The sequence below is a fragment of the Rattus norvegicus genome, chromosome 1 (genome assembly GCF_021556685.1).
Source record: "Rattus norvegicus strain SHRSP/BbbUtx chromosome 1, alternate assembly SHRSP_T2T, whole genome shotgun sequence".
Classification (NCBI taxonomy): domain Eukaryota; kingdom Metazoa; phylum Chordata; class Mammalia; order Rodentia; family Muridae; genus Rattus; species Rattus norvegicus.
This window is the reverse complement of record NC_141534.1, coordinates 82,896,731-82,909,627: the sequence shown is the minus strand read 5'-3', so window position 1 is coordinate 82,909,627 and position 12,897 is coordinate 82,896,731. Positions and strand designations below refer to the sequence as shown.

Here is a 12,897-nt window from a genome sequence, read left to right as displayed (position 1 = left end):
AACATCCTTGCCCCTGCTTCTGTGAGGGAGCTCACCCAGGTACTACTGCTTCCCCACCTTGGAATTCTCCTATACTGGGACATCGATTCACCACAGGACCACGGATATCCTTTCCTACTGATGGAAAATACAGCAATTCTCTTCTACTTATGTACCTGATACATGGGTCTCTCCATGTGTACTCTGGTTGGTGGTTTAGTCCTTGGGAGCTCTGGGGCATTGATAATGTGGTTCTTCCTATGAGGTTGTAAATCCCTTCAATTTCTCCAGTCCTTCTTCTAATTCCTCCATTGTAGTCCCCATGCTCAGTCCACTGGTTGTCTGTGAGCATTCACATCTGTATTGTTCAGGCACTGGCAAAACCTCTCAGGGGACAGACTTCCTGTCAGCAAGTGCTTCTTGGCATAAGCAATAGTGTCTGGGTTTGTTGTCTAATGAAAAGATAGATACCTAGGTGGGGCAGTCTCTGAATGGCCTTTCCTTCAGTTTCTTCTTCACTTTTTGTCCCTGCATTTCCTTTAGTCAGAAACAACTCTATTTTAAGATAGGTGGGTGGCCCCATCCCTGAACTAGGGCTGTGTCTAACCTCTGGATATAGATGGCCAGGAAATTGAATGGAGGTATGTAGCTGTTGGGGTATGGAGAACTGGGTTAGGCACTACAAATTCCTAGAAGCCAGGAAAGCATGAGCCTTCTAGGACGCAACAGGGATGACATTAGCTGAGTTCTCCAACAAAAAAGGAGAGAACCTGTAGAGACAAGATGTTAAGCACGGCCACTTAGTTCTAATTTTAAAGGAAAGACTTATTTGCATTCTTCATTTTTGATTAATGATGACCCTGGTGTTCAGACCCAGGGACTTGAAGGCTAGACAACCCATGATTTTCATCCTCTTTTTATACTAAATTGCTTCAAGTGTTTTACTCTTTGGTTTCTTCTAGTTACATATTTATATGCTTCTGGAAAATGTACATTTTATTTTATTTTATTCTGTATTCTAAGTGGTAGAATATAGGAATAGGTTATATAGAATATTGCTACACTAATAAAAAATTCTGTAATCAATGTTATAAATATAGATTAATTTTCTATGAGGAAAAATAACTTATGTGAAAGATTGAGAGTAAAAATTAAAAGTTCAATGAATTATAAGAAATTACCGAATGAATAGTAGGAGTATGTTCAAGTTCTTAGTACTTCAAATATTTTGATTTAATCTATTCATATTTTTTATTCCTTCTTATGTTTCACTTAATAAAGCCTTTGATTTGTTGACAGAGTCCAATTAGAGAGAACATGCAGACACAGATTTTTTTTTTTTGCTGTAAAGGGTTAGGTGTACCACTTGACAGTATGCACAGGTATTTTGCTTTCTCTCTTCCAATATCGAGGTCACTGTGAAGAATAATCAGAAGATATCATGTATATATATATATACATATATTCAGAAGATATCACATATATGTATGTGATATATATCAAACACACACACATATATTTATGTGTGTGTGTGTGTGTGTGTGTGTGTGTGTGTGTGTGTGTGTGTTTGTCTGATGTCAGGGATTGTTCTTAAGAAGTTTAACCAAAACAGCAGGAAATCTCTGCCATATCATACTGTTATCTAATATGTTTCTAAATATGCCCTACACAAAAAAAAATGAAAACTCCTTGTGACCCTAATTTTATATCACAAACTGGTAAACGCAAGACACTGTTTTGTTTAATTGATTATCACTGTAGCCCCTTATCATTCAACAGAAAAAGAACATCTCATTTATTAACCACAAAGCCCTTATTGACAGTTATAACCAAAGCCAAACTACCAACATTTATCTTTTTAACCATTTTGAGTGCATAGTTCACTGATGAGAAACAGCATTCTATTGTTCGGTAGCTGATCTTCAGAAGATTTCAGTATAATCCCAGAACTCTGTGTTATGAAATAAAAACACACCTTCTCTTTGCTTCCTGCCAATCATTATTCTAATGTCCTTCAAATCTTCATTACATAATTCTTTTATTTTGAGAAAGGACATATGTGTCTAAGATAGCATACATATGTGGAGGTGAGAAGACCTATTTTGGGAGCTCTTTCTCTCCTTTCACTATGTGGGACCCAGGTTGACCTCTAGCCATAGGGGTTTTCAGAGAGCAATTTCACCTGCTGAACAGGCATACTGGTGACTAGCATTTAGTTTGCAGGTTTGGGTAGTTGATCACTTTAATTACAAAAGAGACAGAACCAAAGATCAGTACAACTGGTGATAGCACTTTGTCATATTCAATGCCAAAAAATTACCACAAAAATATAATTCTTTTTTTTTCTTTTTTGAGAGGGTGATCTTTTACAATCTTAATTATCGTACCTCATTTTGGATTTCATTATGATGTTTCTAAAAATATATTTTTGTTTTTCTTCTTCAATCTCCCCAAACTCCTTGCACTTCCAAATCCATTAGCTTTTTTGCCATATATACTCTGTTACCCTACCTTGATTCCTCAACATGTCTACTGTCTGTGTTTTTTGATATCTTTCGATTTTTTATAGCCTATAACGACTTTCTCTCCACTTATATTCCTGTAGACCTGTCCCTCTTTGACAAAAAACAAGTGACCTTTGCTTTTCTAAATCTGCCACCTGGTGAATTATTTGCAATTCCATCTAGTTCCTAAACATTTCATGATTGTTTTTTATTATTTTTTACAGTTGGACATAATTTTTCTGTGTAGAGATATCATACTTCCATTATCTGATGATAAGCATCTAGGATGGACATCATTTCTTTGCTACTGTGAATGAAGCAGCATCTTACGTGGATGTGCAAGCACCTCAGTGGTAGGACATACATTCCTGTGGCTATATATGCAGAATAAATAGAAGCTATGCCTTATCTACTTTATAAGCTGTGCTATGGTAATTCTATTTTTAATTTTTGATAAATCATTGTATACCTTTCTATAATACATGTAGAACTTTGCTCTCCCACCATGAAAGAAGTATAATAACATTTCTGGACACCAGGATCACTCTTTGTTGTTTTATATTCTCTTGAAGATAATCATTCTAAGGCATGCAGTGGAATCTCAAAGTATTTGTAATTTTCCTTTCCCCAAAAGCTAAATATGTTGAGTACTTGCAAAAGGTGTTTACTAAATATATATGTGTTTCATGTTAAAAGGAAACTCTGTCTATTTTCTTATACAATTTGTTAACTGGAAAGTTTGTTAGGAGTAGGTTCAATTTTCTTATATTCCTTAATGCATTGTAAGTATAAACTTCTGATTGAAGTAGAGACATTTTCTCCAATTTTGAACCCTTTACCTCTCTAGGTCATTACTTTCCTTTAATGTACAGAAGGCTTTTAATTTCATGCAGTTCCAGTCCTTAATTTGTAGTTCATTGCCTGTACTAATGAGTCCTGTTATCTCTAGATATATAGTGTTCTAGATTTTTCTTCTGCCAGATTTAGCATTTAGTTTCTGAATAATTTGTTTTCCTTTTTAAAATTATTTTATTTTTATTGTATATTTAATGTATTTACATTTCAAATGTTATCCCCTTTCCCTGTCCCTCACCCCTCCCCCTGCTTCTATGAATATGTTCCCACTCCCACCAACCCACTCCCACATCAATACCCTGGCATTCCCCTACACAGGGGAAACAAGCCTTCACAAGACCAAGGACTTCTCCTCCTATTGATGCCAGACAATGCTATCCTATGCTACATATGCAGCTGGAGCCATGGGTCCCTCGATATGTACTCTTTGGTTGGTGGTATAGTCCCTAGGAAATCTGGGCTTCTGGTTGGTTAATATCATTTTTCTTTCTATGGGGTTGCAAATCCATAAGCTCCTTTAGTCCTTTCTCTAAATCCTCCATTGTGGTCCCTGTGCTCAGTGTGATGGTTAGCTGCATCTTCACCTGTGTCAGTAAGGCTCTGGCAGAGTCTCAGGAGACATCCCTATCAGGCTCCTGTCAACAAGTACTTCATTGCACTAGCAATAGTGACTGGGTTTGATGGTTACATATGGCATGGATCACAAGTTGGGCAGTCTTTGAATGGCCTTTCTTTTGGTCTGTTTTCTATTCTTCAGCACTGTTTTTCCTCCCATGAGTATTTGGTTTCGCCTTATAAGAAGGATTGAAGCATCCATATATTGCTTCTCCTTCTTCTTCAGCTTCACATTGTCTGTGAATTGTATCTTGGATATTCCGAGCTTTTGGACTAATATCCACTTATCAGTGAGTTCATACCTTGTGTCTTCTTTTCTGACTGGACCACTTCACTCAGGATGATATTTTCTAGTTTCATCTATTTGCCTAAGAATTTCATGAAGTCATTGTTTTTAAAAGATGAATAGTACCCTATTGTGCAAATGTACCAAATTTTCTGTAACCATTTTTCTGTTGAAGGACATCTGGGTTCTTTCCGACATCTGCATATTAAAAATAAGGTTGCTATGAACATAGTACAGCATGTGTCTATGTTATATGTTGGAACCTGTTTTGGATACATGCCCAGGACTGTTATAGCTGAGTCCTCAGGGGGCATTCTGTCCAATTTTCTGAAAAACCAACAGATTGATTTTCAGAGTGGTCATACCAGCTTGCATCTCACGAACAATGAAGGACTGTTTCTCTCGCTACATCCTCATCACCATCTGCTGTAATCTGAGATTTTGATCTTAGCTATTCTGACTGGTGTGTGGTTGTTTTGATTTATATTTTCCTGATGACTAAGGATGTTGAACATTTCTTTAGGTGCTTCTCAGCCATTAGATAATCCTCACTAGAGAAATATGTTTAGCTCTGTACTCAATTTTAATAGTATCATTTGGTTCTTCTTGATTTATTTCTATATATTAGATATTAGCGCTCTATCATATATAGAATTGGTAAAGATCTTTTCCCAATATTTTGGTTGCTGTTTTGTCTTATTGACAGTGTCCTTTGCTTTACAGAAGCTTTGTAATTTTATTAGGTCCCATTTCTTGATTGTTGATTTTAGAACATTAGCCATTGGTGTTCTGTTCAGGAAAAATTTTCCCTGTACAGATGTGTTCAAAGCTCTTCCCTACTTACTCATCTATTAGTATCAGTGTATCTGCTTTTCTATGGAGGTCCTTGATCCATTTGGACTTCTGCTTTTTACAGGGCAATAAGAATGCATCGATTTGCATTATATATGCTGACTGACAGTTGAGGAAGCATCATTGGTTGAAAATGCCTTCTTTTATTCACAGGATGGCTTTAGTTCCTTTGTCAAAGATCAAATGACCAGAGGTGTGTGGGGTCATTTCTGGGTCTTCTATTCTATTGATTTTCTGCCTGTCTATGTACCAATACCATACATTTTTTTAAAAATCACTATTGCTCTGTAATACAGCTTGAGGTCATGGATGATAATTCCCCCAGAATTATTGAGGACAGTTTTCCCTATATGGGTTGTTTGTTATTCCAAATGAATTTGCAAATTTCTTTTTTAAATTTTTGAAGAATTGAGTTGGAATTTTGATGGGGATTGCATAGAAACTGTAGATTGCTTTTGGCAAGATGGTCATCTTTTTTTATAGAATTAATCTTGCAAATCCATGAGCATTGGAAATCTTTCCATCTTCTGGGATCTTCTTCAATATCTTTTTTCCCGAGACTTAAAGATCTTGTCATACAGATATTTCACAGGCTTGGTTATAGTCACACCAATAATTTTATATTATTTTTGAATTTGGTGAAGGGTGTCATTTCCCTAATTTCTCTACCAGCTTGTTTATCCTTTGAATAGAGGGAGGCTACTCATTTGTTTGACCTAATTTTATATACAGCCAATTTGCGGAAGTTGTTTATCAGGTTTAAGAGTTCTCTGGTGGAGTTTTTGGGGTCACTTAAGTATACTATCATATCATCTGCAAATAGTGATATTTTGATTACTTCCATTCCAATTTGTACCCACTTGACCTCTTTTTGTTCTCTAATTTCTCTGGCTAATACTTCATCTACAATATTGAATAGGTAGGGAGAGAGTGGGCAGCCTTGTCTAGTCCCTGATTTTAGGGAGATTGCTTCAAGTTTCTCTCCATTCATTTTGATGTTGGCTACTGGTTTGCTATATATTGCTTTTACTTTGTTTATCTATGGAACTTGAATTCCTCATCTTTCCAAGTCTTTTATCAAGGAGGGGTGTTGAATTTTGTTGAATGATTCTCATCACCTAATAAGATGAGTGTGGTTTTCTTCTTTGACTTTTTTTATGCAGTGGATCATATTGATAGATTTCCTTATATTGAACCATACCTTCAACGTGGGATAAAGCCTACTTGATCATGGTGAATGATTGTTTTGATGTGTTCTTGGATTTGGATTGTGAGAATTTTACTGAGAATTTTTTATCGATAATTATGAGGGAAATTGATCTGAAGTTCTCTTTCTTTGTCGGGTCTTTGTGTGTTTTAGGTATAACTGTAATTGTGGCTTCAAAGAATGAACTGGATAGTGTTCCTTCTGTTTCTATTTTGTGGTATAATTTCAAGAGTATTGTTATAAGATCTTCTTTGAAGGTTTGATAGAATTCTATACTAAATCCATCTGATCCTGGGCTTTTTTGGATGGGAGATTTTAATGGCAACTTCTATTTCTTTAGGGGTTACTAGACTGTTTACATGGCTTATGTGATCCTGATTTAAATTTGGTACCTGGTATCTGTCTAGATAACTGTCAATATAACCCATATTTTCCGCTTTTCTTGGGTGTAGGTTTTTTTACTAGGATCTGATAATTTTTGAATTTCCTAAGTTCCTGTTGTTATATCTTCCTTTTCATTTCTGATTTTGTTAGATACTGTTTCTGTGTCTTCAGGTTTGTCTGGCTAAGGGTTTATGTCTTATTGATTTTTTTTCAAACCAACTCTAGGTTTTATTGATTCTTTGTACAGTTCTTTGTGTCTCTTCTTGGTTGATTTCTGCTCTGAGTTTGATTATATCCTGCATTCCACTACGCTTGGGTGTACCTGCTTACTTTTCTTTTAGAGCTTTCAGGTCTGCTGCTAAGATATTAGTGTATGCTCTATCCAATTTCTTTTTGGAGGTGGAACTCAGAACTATGAGTTTTCCTCTTGGCACTGCTTTTATTGCATCTCATAAGTTTGGTTATGATGTGCCTTCATTTTTATTAAATTCTAAAGAGTTTTTAATTTCTTTCTTTATTTCTTCCTTGACCAAGTTATCATTGAGTACAATGTTGTTCAGCTTCCATGTGTGTGCAGGCTTTCTCTTGTTTTTCTTGTTTTTTAGGACTAGCATTAGTCAGTGGTGATTTGATAGTATGCATGGCATTATTTCAATATCCTTGTATCTGTTGAGGCCTGTTTTGTGACTGATTATATGTTTACTTTTGGGCAAAGTACCATGAGGTACTTCTTCAGAGAAGAAGTTATATTCTTTTGTTTTAGGATGGAATGTTCTATTGATATGGTAAATCCACTGTGTTCATAACTTCTGTCACTTTCACTACTTCTGTGTTTAGGTTTTGTTTTTGTGGGGTTTTTTGTTTGTTTGTATTTTGTTTTTTATTTTTTGTTTTGATCTTTCCATTGATAAAGAGTGGGGTGTCAAAGTTTCATGCTACTTTTGTTTGTGGTACAACATAGGCTTTGAGATTTAGTAAAGTTTCTTCTATGAATGTGGGTGCCCTTGCATTTGGAGCACAGATATTCATAATTGAGAGTACATCTTGGTTATTTTTTTCTTCGATGAGTATGAATTATTCTCCTTTACCTTTTATGATAACTTGGTTGAAAATGAATTTTATTTCATATTAAAATGGCTGCTTCAGCTTGTTTCTTGCGACCATTTGCTTGGAATATTTTTACTAGTCTTAATATGAGGTTGTGCCTGTCTTAGTCACTGCAGTGCATTTCTTTATGCAGAAAAATGCTGGGTCCTGTGTATGTGTCCATTCTATTAGTCTATGTCGTTTTATTAGGGAATTGAGCTCATTCATCTTTAGAGATACTAAGGAATAGTTATTGTTATTTCCTGTTATTTTTGTTGTTAGAGGTATAGTTATGTTTGTCTTGGTATCTTATTTTGGGTTTGTTGAAAGATTATTTTCTTGCATTTTTTAGGGTATAGTTTCTCTTCTTGTGTTGGAGTTTTCCATCTATTACATTTTATATGGCTGGATTTGTTCTAAGATATTGTGTAAATTTAGATTTTTCATGGAATATCTTGGTTTCTCTATTTTTGAAAATTGAGGCTTTTTTTTCCGACTATGGCATGGACTGGTATTTGCGATGTCTTAGGGTCTGGATGACAACTGCCCAGGGTATTCTAGCTTTCAGAGTCTCTGTTGAGAAATCTGGTTTAATTCTGATACATCTGCCTTTATATGTTACTTGACCTTTTTTTCCTCACTGCTTTTAATGTTCTTCCTTTGTTTTGTGCATTTGGTATTTTGTCTATTATGTGAAGGGAGGAATTTATTATCTGGCCCAATCTCTTTGGAGTTTTATAGTCTTCTTGTACATTTATGTGCCTCTCTTTCTTTAGGTTATGGAAGTTTAATTCTACAATTTACTGGCTTTTTAAATTTTGAATACCTGCTCTCTTCTACAGCTATTATTCTTAGGATTTTCTTCTCATTTTGTCCTTAATTTCTTGGACATTTTGTGTTCAGAGCTTTTTGCATTTTATATTTTCTTTAACTATGAGCTCTTCTACTCCTAAGATTTTCTCTTCAATCTCCTGTATTCTGTTCACTCCTGATTTCTTTCCTAGCCTTTCTTTCTCCGGGGTTGTCTCCCTTTGTGATTTCTTTATTGTTTCTATTTCCATTTTTAGATCCTGAATGGTTTTCTTCAATTCCTTCTCCTGTTCATGTTTTCCTGCAGTTCTTTAAGAATTTTTGTGTTTCCTCCTTACCTGTGTTCTCCTATTTTTTAAGGGGATTATTTATGTCCTTCTTAAAGTCTTTTATTATCATTATGAGATTTGTTTTTCTATCAGAATCTTGCTTTTCAGGTGTGTGGGGGTATCCAGGCTTGCCATGGTGGGAGAACTTGGATCTGGTGATTCCAAGTAGCTCTGGTTTCTGTTGCTTAGGCTCTTAAGTTTTCCTCTTACCATCTGGTTATCTCTGGTGTTAGTTAATCTTTCTGTCTTTGGGTGGAACTTTTGCTCCTGTGGGCATGTGAGCCTCTGATCTTAGGGGTTAGAGCACTACTGGTAGACCAGTGCTCTCTGGAGAGGACTTGGGTATGAATTGCGGTGGAACAGCCTTAGCTCCAGGCTGCAGCTGGAGACAGGAAAGATCTTGTCCCGGGTTACTCCACAGTTCAGGTGCCCTGTCTGTGTGCTCCTGGAAGGTTACTCTTTGAACAGTTATTGGAGCAAAAGTGAGGTTTCAACTGTGGACTTAAGAGTGAAAGCACTCTTATGAATCCAATTCTCTCTGGGCAGGATTTGTATAAGGAGGCTTTGGGGCAACCTTATCTCTGGGCACAGATTGAGACAGGAAGGAACATTTTCCAGGCTGCTCTGAGGTTTCTGTGCCCTGTGTGCTCCTGGACAGTCCATCTTTGAACATTTATTGGTTCAAAAGTGGAATCTCACCTGTGGACTTAGGAATAAGAGTACTTCTTGGAAATCAGGTGTCTCTGGGCAAGATTTGTGTACCAAGGGCTGTGGGACATCTTTAGCTCTGGGTGCAATGAATACTGAAAGGCCAATATTTTAACATTAATTTTATACAAATTGACAGGATATAAACATAATCCATATTTTATGCAAGTGATTATCGATTTTCTGCAAATTCTTTAATTGTCAGAAGTTCTAGCCACCAAACAGTCAAGAAAGAAATGATCTTGTCTTTTTAAATTCTTCCAGATAACTGCTGAGACCCAGTAGGGCAATGAGAAGGAAATTCAAACCCTTTCTTTATCCTTCTTACTCAAAAGTAGCCATTCCCTGGGTGGCTTTTCATCCCATCAGTCTAAAGATTCTTGTAACACTATAATTGAAACTTGGTAATGATTTATCAGTTTGTTGAAGAAAAACAATATTAATTTCTATAGTTGCTACAACGTTCTACTTACCAATAAAGCCCATTCTGAGTTTTTTCTTTTACCCTATGCTCAGCATCTTTAAATACTGTTCTTATTTATATTAATTTATTTTTGACTAATAGCTGTTTATATAGTATGATGATCTCATTTCGCAGCTTTGGTTTACACAGCCTAAATGTATTACCTTAATTGTTTGTGATGTTAATCATTATTCTGGACACATCTTGTACATCTGAATTGTTTATAGGATATCTATTTATCTTGAATCCATCTCTCATTTGTTTTATATTTTACATTTTTTTAAAAATATAGTTTCAAATATTTTTGTACAAGAGCGGGATAAACCAGATTTTAAGAGTTTCCGTATCTATTTAGATTTGAGTTCAATTCCTTGCTCCTGTCTGTGGCTCAAAACCAGCTGTAGAAGACCTCAAAAACATGAACCTGTTGGCACTTCCACTCACATGCCAACCCCCCAGAACATACATAATTAGAAACCAAATAAATATTAAAAATCTCATTTAAAATCTCTCATAAGATATGATTTATATGTACTGAATATTTAAACACTCTTTCTAAATGGTATTTTCAGTTTCTACTGATGAATTTTGACTTCTGATTTTTGTGAATTTCTGTTGAACAAAATATTTAATTTCAGTCAGGGGTTTCTAATGCACCTTGACCATTCAGTTCCCAGATAAAGGACACAAAATTTTATATTTTCAATATGCCTCAATCAACATTAGTGTTGGGCAGGTATCTACCTTCAATGCTAGTATGTCTACTCCATGCCAATAACCCTGATATATGATATTTCTTCCGAGCCATTACTAGGTATACAAGAGGATTCTCTCATCCTTGTGGACAACCAGATCTTGGGGTATAATACTTACAATTTAAATACAAAGAAACAGACCAAATTTTAAGAAATTTCAGAAATAATGGCAGATGTTAAAAATTCATTTTCTTTTTCAAAATTGACCCCAGATCATTGTGTCTAGTCAAAAACAGTGAGAACACTAATTATTTATTTGTGCTTTTGAAGAAATAGTTTCACTTTGTTTAGCCCTGGATGTCCTGGAAATACCTCTGCAAACTTGATTATTCTTAATTCCAAATGTCTGTCTGCCTCTATCTCCTGATTGCTATGCTGAAGGTCATGCAACATCTTGTCCAGAAAACATTATTTTTCAGTAAACATATCCAAAACCTTCCATTTAAATGATAAGGACTATTTCCTTTAGCAAATAGCAAAGCTTTGAACGTTCTTCAACAGGTGATCTAGATAAATGTAAAAATGTAGTTTAACTAATATCATGAAAATGCACACTGACAATGTATTTCTAGGGACTTGTGGCCATAACAATGGATTTACTTTCTTCCTAGATACAAAAATGACTTCTGAAAATGTTGCAATGGGAATTTTTCTCTTCTCCCAGATTACAGTGGGGATGCTTGGCAATTCTTCTATACTATTTTATTATGTGATTTTGTTGTTCACTGGAAAGAGTTTAATGCCCAAAGACCTGATTATTCAGCACTTGACATTTGCCAACTGCTTGTCTATCATCTCAAGAGGTATTCCGCAGACATTGGCAGATTATGGATTTAAAAATATCCTGGATGACATTGCATGCAAACTGATAGTGTATATATACAGAATTACAAGGGGGATGTCCCTTTATGCAATGTCCCTACTGAGTTGCTTCCAAGCAATCACAATCAGCCCTAATCACTCCAGATGGATAATGTTTAAACACAGAGTCATCAAGTACATTGGTCCTTCCTGTTCAGTCAGTTGGCTTGTACATGTGCTTCTAAACATCGTGACTCCAGCAAGAGTGTCAGGCCCCAGTTACAAGAATAATGTAACTAATGTGGTGAGTTATGGGTACTGTTCATGGTTTGCTTCAGGCAATTTTGCAACTGCACTGTATATGTTGTTACTATGCTTCTCTGATGGACTGTGCCTGGGTCTCATGGCCTGCTCAAGTGTCTCCATGATGAGTATACTCTACAGACACAAGAGACAAGTCAAACATATTCATAATGGTCAATATTTTCTAAAACAATCACCAGAAAACAGAGCCACCCAAACAATCCTCATCCTGGTGTGCACATTTGTCGTCTCTTACTCATTCTCTTCTATTGTGGTTATCTTTACAACCTACTCTAAATATCCAATGCTATGGGGAATAAGTGTATTTACATTCCTAGAAATATGTTTTCCCATATTTTGTCCCTTCGTTCTTCTCATCAACATTAAGCCTATTTCCAGCCTGCTTTTACCCTGCTCTGTTAAGAGATAGCTTCCCCCAAGTTGTACTCCTTAGGGTTGAAGTTATTGTTAGTTTTGAGTCACCCCTGTATGATGAAAATAAGACCTGGGAACTTTGGGAAAGCACTCAGTGATTCCAAGCACCAAGCCATGTCTCCAGAACGAAGTTTTTGATACTATTTTTAAATTTTAGGTTGTGTGTGTGTGTGTGTGTGTGTGTGCCTGGATACAAACAAAATGCATGCCTGCTGCCCACAGAGAAAAGAAGAGTGTGTTCAATCCACTGGAACTACAGTTCCAAGCTGTTGTCTTTTACTTTCAATTTTTAAGGTGGGGTAATATTCATTAAGTCTCTATACCAGCCTATAGGAGGACATCAACTAGATTCAAAGTGAATCTTCTGCACTTAGCTGAACTTCTCTGAAACACACAGTGAAGAGTAACCATTACTAGGACATACTGTCAACCTGACATCCATTCATGTGATTTTAAACTATAAATAAAATGATCTTTTAATAAAGGTTATATTTCTATGGACATGATTCCAAACTTTGAGATGCA

General features: G+C 35.9%; 1 protein-coding gene across 1 annotated transcript; it reads left to right on the top strand.

The window, feature by feature from the left end:
• Positions 1-11,452: 11,452 nt before the first annotated feature.
• Positions 11,453-12,367, top strand: Vom1r40 (vomeronasal 1 receptor 40). Its single transcript, XM_087610024.1, has one exon. The coding sequence runs from the start codon at positions 11,453-11,455 to the stop codon at positions 12,365-12,367; it is 915 nt and encodes a 304-aa protein (XP_087466150.1).
• Positions 12,368-12,897: the final 530 nt, after the last annotated feature.